The sequence below is a fragment of the Amphiura filiformis genome, chromosome 3, assembly GCF_039555335.1.
Source record: "Amphiura filiformis chromosome 3, Afil_fr2py, whole genome shotgun sequence".
NCBI lineage: Eukaryota > Metazoa > Echinodermata > Ophiuroidea > Amphilepidida > Amphiuridae > Amphiura > Amphiura filiformis.
Window position 1 is genome coordinate 63,254,205 of NC_092630.1, and position 12,830 is coordinate 63,267,034.

At 36.9% G+C, this 12,830-nt stretch overlaps 1 protein-coding gene across 1 annotated transcript in view; it reads right to left on the reverse strand.

Moving 5' to 3' along the window:
* LOC140147409 (uncharacterized) overlaps positions 1-12,830 on the reverse strand; it is a 29,185-nt gene that overhangs the window by 4,846 nt on the left and 11,509 nt on the right. The window contains exons 6-13 of the mRNA XM_072169187.1: positions 11,580-11,753; positions 10,873-10,994; positions 10,019-10,111; positions 9,609-9,855; positions 8,937-9,031; positions 8,337-8,507; positions 2,403-2,514; positions 1,027-1,200 (exon numbers count right to left, since the gene is read on the reverse strand). Coding sequence (XP_072025288.1) covers positions 1,027-1,200; positions 2,403-2,514; positions 8,337-8,507; positions 8,937-9,031; positions 9,609-9,855; positions 10,019-10,111; positions 10,873-10,994; positions 11,580-11,753 — 1,188 coding nt within the window. The remainder of the gene's footprint in view (positions 1-1,026; positions 1,201-2,402; positions 2,515-8,336; positions 8,508-8,936; positions 9,032-9,608; positions 9,856-10,018; positions 10,112-10,872; positions 10,995-11,579; positions 11,754-12,830) is intronic.

Below are 12,830 nucleotides of genomic sequence, written 5' to 3' on the forward strand. Positions count from 1 at the left end.
GAGGGTTAGGGGGAGGAGGATTAGGGGGGAGGGATTCATATTGTAAATTTGATTTAAAACCCCCTTTAAAAATTTGAATCTAGTAAAAAAATGTCTAAATGAACTCCCAGACATCTAAACCAAGTGAATAAATACAAAAGTTCATTTAAAAGACCAATACTTGCTCAGAATGATTGTAAATGTGGAAAAAAGAGGTGGGGTTACATCCTCCCTACTTTGTGATTGTTTTTGCCCGCACTCTCTCATTTTTTAACCGATTTCCATTAAAAAGGTGTCAAAATGCTCAGAAGGATGAACCACTTCAAATGAGATGTGTAGGTAAAATGTATGACTCACTTCATTTTTTTACTATGTAACACAAAGGTACCCCAGGTTGTGACACAGGACCATATATCAATCTGGCATGTATGGTATAGATGGATTAGGATAATGCTTAATATTATTTATATTACTCATACATAAATTCTAGACAGTTCATTGGTTAATCATTCTTTATGGATGGACCCCAAACCATAGACAGTAGTACTAGAGAGAATATCTCTATTGTCTATGCCCAAACTATGAAGAGCGTCACGTCAAAACATGGCGAAATGTTGATGATAAAATGTTTTTCCTACTTTAAAAAGTATTTTTAAGTAATAGAATTTATGTATGAGTGATATAAAACGAAATTAATATTAACTGTTTTGAATTCGTGTAATGGTCGAAATATAATCACGAGGTGAAAGATGTATGATTACATTCCAATCGCCGTTCCAGCTCGTGGGATAGAACAATCCATCTTTCACCTCGTGATTACGACCATTAACATAACAGTTAATATTTCTATACTTTATCTTTTTACTAATGATGGACTGATTTGATGGATTTTTTCGTCGTGATTTTCGCATACATACGAATACCAGATAACTATGAACCTTCCTTATATAACCCGTGAAGTGCTTTGCACGATTCGCCGACCGCGGGAAGCGACCATGGCCAAAATACTTCAAAATTGGACTAACGTATGAACAAATGATACATTACCTGCTTTTGGATACGAGACGACGTACACGTCGTCTGCTCGGGCCTCCCACTGTGGCAATGATTCGAGTGTATCCTTTTCCACGTTTGCGTCAGAAAAATACACTCCTTTATACTCATACATATGAATTGGGATCTCCTTGTCATCATCTTTCATACTTTCTGTTATAACTTTCACTGTAATAAGACAAGTCATGAAGACGATACATGAATGCATGTGGTAATTATGCATATACTTCGTAAACAAAGCGGGGAACAAAGATGTCTACCTACTAACTGCAGTATTCAATAAAAAGAGCCACGGACAGGGTATATAAGAGAATATTAATTATAATGTTAAATTGCAAAACCTCATTATTTTTACACTTATACGACAAAACGAGGACAAGTTTTTTGGCTGCCAAAATGGCAATTTTTAATTTAAGAATTATCAGTGTTTATGGCAGGAAGATGACATGTGTCCAATCAAAAATCATCAAGTACGAGTACTTGGTCAAAAAAATCGTTTATTCAGTGCTAATTATCGTTAATTAGAAGTGGGTATAAGCGGTTTTGCAACAAAACAATTTAAGGTTAACAACTATTTTAAACTGTTGCGATTTGGTAGTTCACAGCATCTTGCGGATGGTAGTGAGCTTTGGCAAAAAATTGTATTGATTATTGCATAGCGAGCGTGTAGAAGAATTCAAATATCACAGATATACTTTTGTAGTTCCTGTGGTTTTTGAGTTATGTTGTAAAGAGGGCTGACACAGCAACACTTTTGTAAAACGTACATAACTCTTTAGCAACAATAAATCAAGCACATTTTCAAAGTATATGATTTGTAGTAGAATGAACTTTTGCAAGGCATCAAAGTGTTATTTTTTAATAATATATTGACAATGAAAATCGATTCTTTTTGCCTATAATATACATAACTTTTGTTACCAGTGTGTTTTGCAGAAAAATGCAAAAGTAGTCACAAATTTATCAAGTGGTGTAGCACCACCTTAATACACCTTTCCTGGAACGCTGTAAATGTACAACTGTTTCCCGTCTTCGTTTGTTTTATTTCCTGGAACGCGTCATGGATGATGGAGTAGGGCATACCTGCGTTTATACGTTTTGGTTCAATTCCCGGGTTCAATACCTTTCATACTCAATTCTAAAATCAACGTAAATCTAAATCTGTTGGTATGTATGATACACCATTTTCACGGGTACGTATGTACCATTTTCAATGTGCGTCTGACCATGTCAGACGCTTAAAACATGAACACAGATCCGCTAACTTGGCTAATGGAAATATAAGCAAGGCACAACAATAATGCAGCTGATTTGAAATCTTATTTTTTGTGTTAGAAGCAGTCGATGCGTAAAATTATATAATTACTCACCAATGTGTTCGTCAACAATTTTCTCCATGATGATGATAGTGATAGATGGGTCTTTTTCCTCGAAGTAAGTAAAAGAGGTTGCAAGTGATAGGAGTTTCACTGGACATAAAGTCTATGGTCAATGCACTGGAGCATATCCAGAACTTGTGTATTGACCTGGGAGGCTGACTGGCGTCGCTGTACAGCTTATTTCTGGTGTATCTGCCTAGTATTATATTCAGGTGGTGACCGTAAAACAAAAAAATCCCTCCTCTTTGCCTGCTAAAAATCTCCCTGCACGTACCAAATTTTTGAAAACCCAAATGACTCTGGCAATCACAACATTATGCCTTATATGATAGAAAATTAAGTGTCATGCACGAATCATGTGGTTTTATTTGAAACCAACTCATATTGACCACAAAAACGAATTAATATAGCCGTCTGTCAACACGCGATATTCAAAATTCCCGGGCGCCGAAATTGTCCAGTGCAATGACGTCCTAATAATACAATGAAGACTGAAGGTTTCCATGGACACCGGATTGATAAGAGATACGAGGGTCGGTCAGTACGTAATGAAAGTTCAGTGATTTGTGACCCCATATATGGAATATTTTCATGGCATTTCTTTATGATCCCATAAACACTGTACATTTTTCTTTCAAACAACACTGTGTTGTCAACACATGTCAAACATCACACACTTGATTACGTAACAGCGTTAGCATAAAATCAATGGTCTACAGTCACTGGCTGAAAATGAGTCGTTTTTGTTAAGGGAAATAAGAGGCTGAAATGAGGTATTTTGGTATATTTTAGATTTTCTCAGGAATTTTATTTTTAGTTTATTTATAATGTGTGGTCAAATTATGTGTTATTTTTGACAAAAACAATGTGTTTCTTTCTATAAACATTTTGATATTGCCAACAATAGCAAACGTGGAAATTCAAGTTTTTTGCCAGTTCTGTTGACTAATTCCCAAACATTAAAATGGGAGTCTCCTAGGAAATATTTGAAATTGTGATTCAAATGTAACTGCTATTCTACTATTGTAACATTTATACAACGAGTAGTGGTAAATAGAGAAAGGTCATCGTTTGAATGAGAATTTTTTTTTTAATTTTCTGTTCATATGAGGTTTAAATCATCCATAAAAATTCACATGAATTATTAAATTAAAATTTTCATAGCATTTTGTAATATTTTAAGCCCTATTTACAATAAATTTTGCCATTTTCATGCATTCCAGCATGTTGTATCGGTTCTTTGAACAAGTTCATTTGGATTGTTAGATTTCACTGTTAACATGGTTCGTTTTATGCAAATCCAAGAAAAATGAAGATGTTAAACTCACATTTTTAGTGACGTTTCACCACTACGCTAGTGGTTTCATCAGACTGGCAACTCATCACATCTGACTGCTTCCTTTTATAGTCAACCGGAACCGCTATAGAGGGCGTGATGAGTTGGTCAAAGATGTTGTTGAGTGAGTAGGCCCCCTCGTCCTTGTTTAGAGTGTCTTTTCCTTTTCGGCGTATCCAGATGGCTTCTTTCAGCCACCTAGTGGTCTTGTCAGATTACTCGGCTTCAAAAAGAAGAGTCCATCATGGTCCTGGGAGCTGATAAAGGACGGGCAACGGTTGTCATGGACAAAACGGAGTACCAACAAAAAATGTGTACCCTCCTCAGTGACTCAAAGACCTATGAAAAATTAGATCGCGACCCCACACCAAAACACAAAAGACAGCTGGTTTCAATCCTTCATAGGCTCGAAAAAGAAGACAAGATCAAGAAAGCGGACAAACAATTTCTGTACCCCACCTCGGAAAATGTACCTCGAATTTATGGTAGTCCCAAAATTCACAAGGATGGTACTCCGCTTCGCCCTATAGTGGACTTTACAGGTTCCATAGGTTATAATGTGGCCAAATCACTTGCTGATATTCTGAGCCCTATAGTTGGCCAATCTGAGCACCATGTTCTAAACTCTAAAAGTCTAGCGGAAGATCTCAAAGATGTTACCCTTGAGGAAGATGAGATTCTTAACTCGCACGATGTGGTGGCGCTTTTTACCAGTACTCCCATTGATCTCACTCTTCACATACTCAGAGAAAGACTTAATGAGGACAAAGATCTAAAAAAAACAGAACCCTCCTCACTACTGATGACATTATAGAACTTACCAAATTTTGTCTCGCTACGGTTGCGTACTTCAGCTATTCCGGTCAGATTTATCGCCAATATTTCGGCATGGCTATGGGTAGCCCCCTCAGCCCCCTTGCTTATAATATCTTTATGGAGTGGCTCGAGCAGAAAGCTATCTCCACTGCCCCGGAAAGCTGTCGCCCACGTCTCTGGAAGAGATACGTTGATGACGTGTTAGAAATTATACGCAGAGGACAAGTCGACAATCTCACCGATCATCTCAATTCCATTGATCCCACCGGCAGCGTCAAATTTACCTATGAACAAGAGCAGGACAGTTCTATTCCTTCCTTGATACCCTGATCACAAGAAAACCAGACGGGTCAGTGAAACTTAGTATATACAGGAAGAAAACGCACACCGATCAGTACCTTCAGTTCTCCTCCCACCACCCTCTCCATCAAAAGTTAGGAGTCGTCAGAACTTTACTAGACCGGAGTGAGTCGTTAGTCACCGAGGAAGCAGACAGACAGAAAGAGGAGATTAATATACGCGAAGCGTTATCTGGCTGTGGTTACCCAGAATAGTCGATCAAAAAAGTCAAACAAAATAGAGCCACTCCAAAAACAAAGACTACCTCAAAGAATAAAGATGACAGTGAAAAGTCAAAAGGCATGGTTGTAGTTCCCTATGTAGAGGGGCTTACTGAGCGAGTATCTAGAGTTTTCAAAAAACATGGCTTTTCTACCGCTATGAAACCTCACCGCACCATCCGTAGTATGCTTGTTCACCCTAAGGACAAACTTCTCCCTCAACAAAAAGCAGAGGCGATATATGAAATCCCCTGCGAAGATTGTGCTAGTACCTACATCGGAGAAACCGGGCGCCCCTTTGGCGTTCGCCTCAAAGAGCACCAAAAAGAGGTGGAGAAATTTGAAACGAAGCCCTACACTAGAGCTAGCCGCACGTCATCGATCACAGACATTCACAAGTCAGCTATCACTGATCATGTTGTCTCCACTAATCATTCTATCAATTGGGTGGACTTAAAAGTCATCGATAGAGAAGCTGACAAGACCACTAGGTGGCTGAAAGAAGCCATCTGGATACGCCGAAAAGGAAAAGACACTCTAAACAAGGACGAGGGGGCCTACTCACTCAACAACATCTTTGACCAACTCATCACGCCCTCTATAGCGGTTCCTGTTGACTATAAAAGGAAGCAGTCAGATGTGATGAGTTGCCAGTCTGATGAAACCACTAGTGTAGTGGTGAAACGTCACTAAAAATGTAAGTTTAACATCTTCATTTTTCTATTCCATTCCACATACGCATGTTCAAATTGTTGTTTGATTTGTACCAGTTATTACCTTACTGAGTAACTGCTCCCACACGTGACCAGTCATTATATTTTAACCTGTTTCATGTTAGAGATAATTAATATCATTTGTAATAACTGCTTTTTCATGTTCGCCATTTTGTAGAATAATGTTGCTTCTCTGCAAGTCCTAAAGTTGTTGAAGTTCACAGACGTCATATTTCCACCCAAGTTTAACGGCAAGTCTCATATTTGCCAAAGACAAACCCAGGTTCTAGTGTTTAATGTTTATACCAGCCTAAAACTAGCTATATGCATCATAATGTACTGTTCTCGGACGTTTTAAACACGTGAAATTGCTGTAATTTAAAAGGCCCGCCTTTATGCGTGATTAGGCAGTGTCCCTAGTATATTGATTTTATGCTAATGCTGTTACGTAATCAAGTATATGGTATCATTTACGCATAGTTATGTGTCAAAGGTCAACTTTCATTACATACTGATCGACTCTTGTAACACTAATAATTTCCTTTGAGTAAAATACTGGACTTGTACAACAAAATCTGTTATTTAATGTCTTCCTCTTCCAATATTTATAGAGTCATCAAATGTTTCAGAGTTCATAAGCATATATTTGGGACATGGGATATAATATGCTTGCGCAATGATGCAAATATAGCAATTACATGTACGTTGCAAAGTTTACAAAATTAATACAGACAAATAGAAAATTAAATACGTCGTATATATTTTTTGTGCTTAGTGCTTAGTTATTTCTGGCTAGGCGAGTTAAGGATGCCAACTCCTGGTTTAAATGATCATCACAATGAAATAGTTCTATGTGAAACGGTTGTACAAAAAATTAAAGATTGTAAAATGTAAGCTTTACTATCCCCACACCCCTAATCATTATAAACACAAAATGGGTAGGTTCAAATGTTTCATTTTTACCAACAATTTGTTCACGTTCGACACTTTCATATATCATGTAAACAGACATTCTTAATTTTATGAATTCACTAACATGACTAATGTCGTTAGGAATTAGTTTGTAAATAATTCAGCTAGTTCTGGCAGGGCTGTGACACTCGTATTCAAACCCTGTATAAAAATTGAAGTCACTTTACGGCAACTTAATTGACACATCGGCAGTTTGAGTGACAGTTGCTAGGCTTTTTCAGTACACCTAGTAACGTCCTGGTAACGCTCAGGCACCTTAGCCTAAAATTTACGCACGGTTCACACAACAACGTTGTGCGTACTTTTGCCACGGTGGAACAGACTTATCCTATATTCAATTGACAAGTTCGTATTTGATTGACAGTTTCAGTACACCAAATGTATCCAAGATGGCGAACATCGACTGCCAATTTTTCGGACCCTTTCCAGCAAAAAATACAACTTATTTAGCCAGTCTCGTCATAGGGTCATCGAACAGAATATTTTCCTAGCATATTGAGCTAACTCCTCAGCTATTTGGTTTTTCACGATATGATAGTAATAGAAAGATTCGACCAAATGTTCGCCGTTTTTCGCCATTTAATTTTTTTGGAAACGATGACGTAAACATTGCATCATCTCTTCCACAGGTAATACACTCCTACACAGCTATGCCATCACATGCATGAAGGCGCATAGGCTGAATGACTGACTTCATTTGCGCAAACGAGTGGTTTATCCTATAGTATATTAGTACTCGAGAATCCTTGGTTCTAGCTTATTCTTAGTCCTTTTTTCATGATATTCACATGATTTATGAGTAGGGGATAAACTTTAAAGATTGCTAGAAATACAAGGACTGAACTATCGCTTATTCAAAGTCAAATGCCAGCCCTGTTCCAGATAACTTCTCCTCATAGAGCTGATCAAAAGCCTTTGTTTGTTCATCTGTAAAGTGGTTCTTCCAATCTCCAACAACACCTGTATTAAAGGAAATGTAATGCAAGATAACTTGAAACTGAACATATCGATGATTAAGAACCATGCAGAAAGCCGTAACTCACGATGACCAGCTCCGGGGACCAGCTCTCACAAAATGAGCATAAAGTTGGCACCTTGCTTTGGTCTTCAACAATCAATATTTCCTCTACAATGTTTTGTTTTTATTGAATTTTTTCATAATTAATAGATTGTATCTTCTATAGTGCCCTCAAGCGACTTTATGCTCATTTTGTGGGAGCAGGTGATTGTGAGTTGAGGCTTTCTGGCTCTCAACCCTCGATATTCTTATCTCTTATTACTCTACACAATTCCTTAGGTCGGGATGACTGAGTGTCACTAACCAGTAAGAGAACGGTCAAGAACCACATTTTGTGCTTCTTTTCACGTCCCCATCTCGTTCAGCATGCTCCGGTGCTTTTAAAAGATCACAGTTCAGCATGTTTCTATTTGTACAAGTGGTGTTCCAATATATCAAAAAGGAGCTTTGGGTATTTATTTGTCATTTCTTGATAACATAATACAAGCAAAAATTTCTCACCCTTTCTCATAAACGAAATGTGTTTTTCACCTTCACGCTGCACATTAAAAAATCTGGATTGGTCATTGGATTTGTTTTCATACTTCCAAATGTACTATGCTGTGTGATCTGATCTAGAATATCATCCGAATAATGGTAGCCAAGAAACTCACAGATCTGCCTCACTGCAACTTTCTCATCCTGGCAAGGAAAAAAACGCCTGTTTAATTAGCTGAAGAATAATAAAGAAATACTAGAAGGCCTTATATTTATACACAAATAGGGCTATACCCGCATGTTATCGGTGTACACAAACTTATAGTCCTTATTTGCTGGGGACTTAAAATAAAGAAATTGTAAAAAGTCGCCGAGGCGGAAAATGTGTAAAAAATGGATGTAGGTTGCACTCTCGTATAACTTAAAATATGGAAATTCTTAAAAGTCGCCAAATTGGACGAAACTGTGTAAAAGGTGAAAGTCCAATTCACACTTTTATACCTTTCATGCAGGCTGCACTCTCGTAGTTGTTAAAATAAAGAAATTGTAAAAAGTCGCTCAAGTCACTGAATAAGTAACTCAGGCAAAAGGAGAAATAAAACAAAACAAAGGGTAATGACTGATCATTTTTACCTTTTTCATATCTTCATATTTCAGAAATAGTATGTTTTCTTCATGTCGTCTTCTCCAATATCCAAGATAATGTTCATACCATATACCATAGGCTACTATAAAAACCAAAGTACAACGGGTTGCAATATTAAGTTTTACATTATGACAATACAATTGATAAACTTTTAAAGGTTAGATTGGTCTATTGGCAATACAATGATTATAACATTAAATCGGACATAACTTTTGAACTCTAGCATTAAATGAAACCAACTAAAATTCCACTGGTAGCGTTGGCCTACATGTAGCCATTACTTATTAAAATACAGGAAATATTATACCGTTTGGCTATTTTATTTTTACTTAGAAATACAAATATGATTGTATAATTATTTGGTTACAGCCTGCAGTTACAATAGCTTAAGGTATATATAATCAGGTATCAGGCCCGTAAGCAGGGGGCGCGAAAAAAGTCCCCAAAATACCAATTTGCGAGCGGGTCTTTAATGCTTTTTTGGTTAAAAAAGGTCAAAATTTTACGACACTTTTCACAAAAGCCCCCTCCTTTTTAAAATCTACACCATCCCCCAAAATGCGGTACATGTAATGGATAAAGATGTTTCATTTCACATTGTCATTTTAAACCCACTTTCTGTGTGGGTCATGGTGGTGGTACATTGTACCATGTCATACCTTTTCCTTCCATAAAAGCGTCAAAGAATCTGTCCCACGTTTCATATTTTGGAAGCATCTTCTGCCAACGATGAAAATGATAGAAAGATACAGCCATATCTTTAGGATTTCGGGCTACATAGACAATTTTAGCTTTTTTGTCGAAGATATCTGACGGGAGTAGATGTTCAGGCAGGTGGGACTTCATAAAACGTGGAGACGGTAACATCTTAATAACGGTTAACGGTGATGGCGCAGTAAACTCGCCCTACAAAATAAATAATGAGTAACAATATGAAATACGAGGGCAATGCAAAAGGTATCGGTATTTAGATATAACACAATTATATTGAATGAAACAAAGAAGTAAACAAAGAAGGTAATAAACAATTAAGTCATATAATAATTGTTTTACAGTAGAGTATACCAACCTGACCCATGTTAAACCAAAACATCTTGAACCATATCTTCAATAAACACCATACTATCAATAAACTTCTTAAAGGATGACTGAACCATTTCATCTAAGAATGAAGTAAAAAGAGTACCAGCACTGTTTATTATGCAAATGAACTGTGTTGGGACAACTTTGATCGTATGCACACAGCAGTCTCAAGCGCCAAGTTAAACAATACACTGAATCATTGCAAAATGCATTTATTATTTGGGCTTGTAAATCAATTAAGGGGGTACTACACCCCTGTGGTAAATTTGTGACTATTTTTGCATTTTTCTCAACAAATAATAACACACTGGTAACAAAAGTTTTGTATATTATTGGGGCAAGGAATCCAATTACTACACTGAAATTTCAGTGACTCAAGACAAGCGGTTCAGTATATATGATAGAAAACGAGGTACATCCTAGCGGTACCTTATTTCTTATCATAAATAACAAACCGCTTGTCTTGGGTCACTGAAATTCCAGTGTAGTAATTGGAATTCCCTATAATATTTATAACTTTGTTACCACTGTGTTATTAGTTTTTGAGAAAAATGCAAAAAAATAGACTAAATTTATCGAGGTGTAGTACCCTTAAATATAACGATATTGCCAAAGCGTGTGTGTTGGACTGATCCCAAATTTAATGTCTGAACGGTACCACATTAATTTGATCTTATTGCATTTTGATGCAAAAGCACCGTTATTAATATCACTGCGTTCAAAGATATTTCCGAACATGCAGAATATGACTAAGATTAATTTAATGACAAGATTTGAAATGACAAACTTTAAGTGACTTCCATTATATAGTGCTTTATGTAGATGTAGAATTTTGCATACCTTGGGTAGTCTATGTTTTGCTTCCATATATGGGACACGTATCATCGTGTGAGCTTGGTTTGCTTTCTCGATATCACCTCCATTCAAAGCAAGATACATAATTTCTTGAGTCCATGTCGAACCTTAAGATGTGAACACCGATTTGATCAAATTGAGCAAATATTATAGTTCTTTAATAAAGACAGGGGGAAATGATAATAATGACAAAAGTACACAACAACAACAACAACAAATAGTGTACTGTGTGTTGCTCAAGCCCAATAACGAGAAAAATAAGTGAGAAAACATTCCGCATAATTTGATGTTCTTTAAACGATTGGGCAAACAATTTACCTTTTGCTTGCATGTTTTACGAGTTATCTTGCAATGTTGACAAAAGTGAACTCTGAGAAATCGAGGTTTTAGTAAAAAAATGTCAAAATTATGCTCAAAAGGCCCTAACGATAAGACATTTCATGCTTGCGAAAGCTGTATCTGGTGAATGGTCTTATTCCAGTCGCCCTTCCCACAATTCAACTTTTCCTGTCCTTATATAACCCGTGACGTGCTTTGCGAGATTCGCTGAACGCGGAAAGCGACCATGGCCAAATTAGAGTTGCACTGGGAAATTGGATTACCTCTCCCTCTTCAGTCAGTATAATACAAAGGGACAGTTTATAGTTATCGGAGGTTCGTCGGTATGAACAAATAATATCCTCGTACATTACCTGCTTTTGGATACGAGACGACGTACACGTCGTCTGCTCGGGCCTCCCACTGTGGCAATGATTCGAGTGTATCCTTTTCCACGTTTGCGTCAGAAAAATACACTCCTTTATACTCATACATTTGAATTGGGATCTCTTTGTCATCATCTTTCATACTTTCTGTTATAACTTTCACTGCAATAAAAACAAGTCATGAACATGAAACATGAATGCATTACATGGGGTAATTATGCACGTACTTCGTGAACAAAGAAGTAAGTCTACCTACTTTCTACCGTGTCTTTATAAAAAGAGTCACAGACAGTATTGTAAACGTCAAATTGCAAAACCTCTTTACATCCATTTTACACTTATACGACAAAATGAGGACAAATACTTTTAGGCTGCCAAAATGAAATGACTATTACTAATCAATGTTCATGGCAGGAACATGACTAGTGTCCAGCTATCAAGTACATATACTTGGTCAAAATATCGTTTAGTTCAGAGTGCTAATTATCATTGATTTAAGTGGGTATAAGCGGTTTGCAACAACCCATTTTAAGAACCACAGACCGTTTCATCACATCATGCAAAAATGTGTTATACATAATGTAGTGTTTGGTACTAGTAGAATCAACCTCAATTATTTTTTAATAACACTTACTTTGAACTTTTTACCAAAAGTAAACTTTCCCGCTGCCAATCAGTTCAACCATTCTCTGCTGAGGTAAATTGGTTCTATTTATACTAAGACAAATAAAACCGTATTTGTCAGGAAATTGAAATTTTTGCAATTCAACTCAATAGGTTTGCAATTCAACTCAATAAAAAACAAGACTACAATAATATTCAAAATATAGCGTACATTACGTTGAGAAAAGTAATTGGCATTTTGTTTGCAAAATGTTGACTGCACCTGCCCTTCGACTAGCCGACAAATCCCCCATTTACCCTCCCCAGGGCTCAGTATCGCACTGCCCCTAAGCGTTTCCGTACTATTTCCCCAAAAACTTTTTTAGAACGTTATATTAAAAAAAAAGTGCCCCTTTCGGCTTGCTGGCAAATTCTTCCCCCCCCCCCCCCCCAATTTATCTACCTCTAAAGCAAATAATTATTGCAAAGCTCCAATATCATAATTATTTCCATACGTTCCAGTTGTGTTTGAATCACCTTTCCTGGAATTACTATATAAATATTATAACCTGCTTCTGCACGATTTGGTTCAGGTTCAATACATTTGTATAGACTTGACTTTATCTAAATTCAACG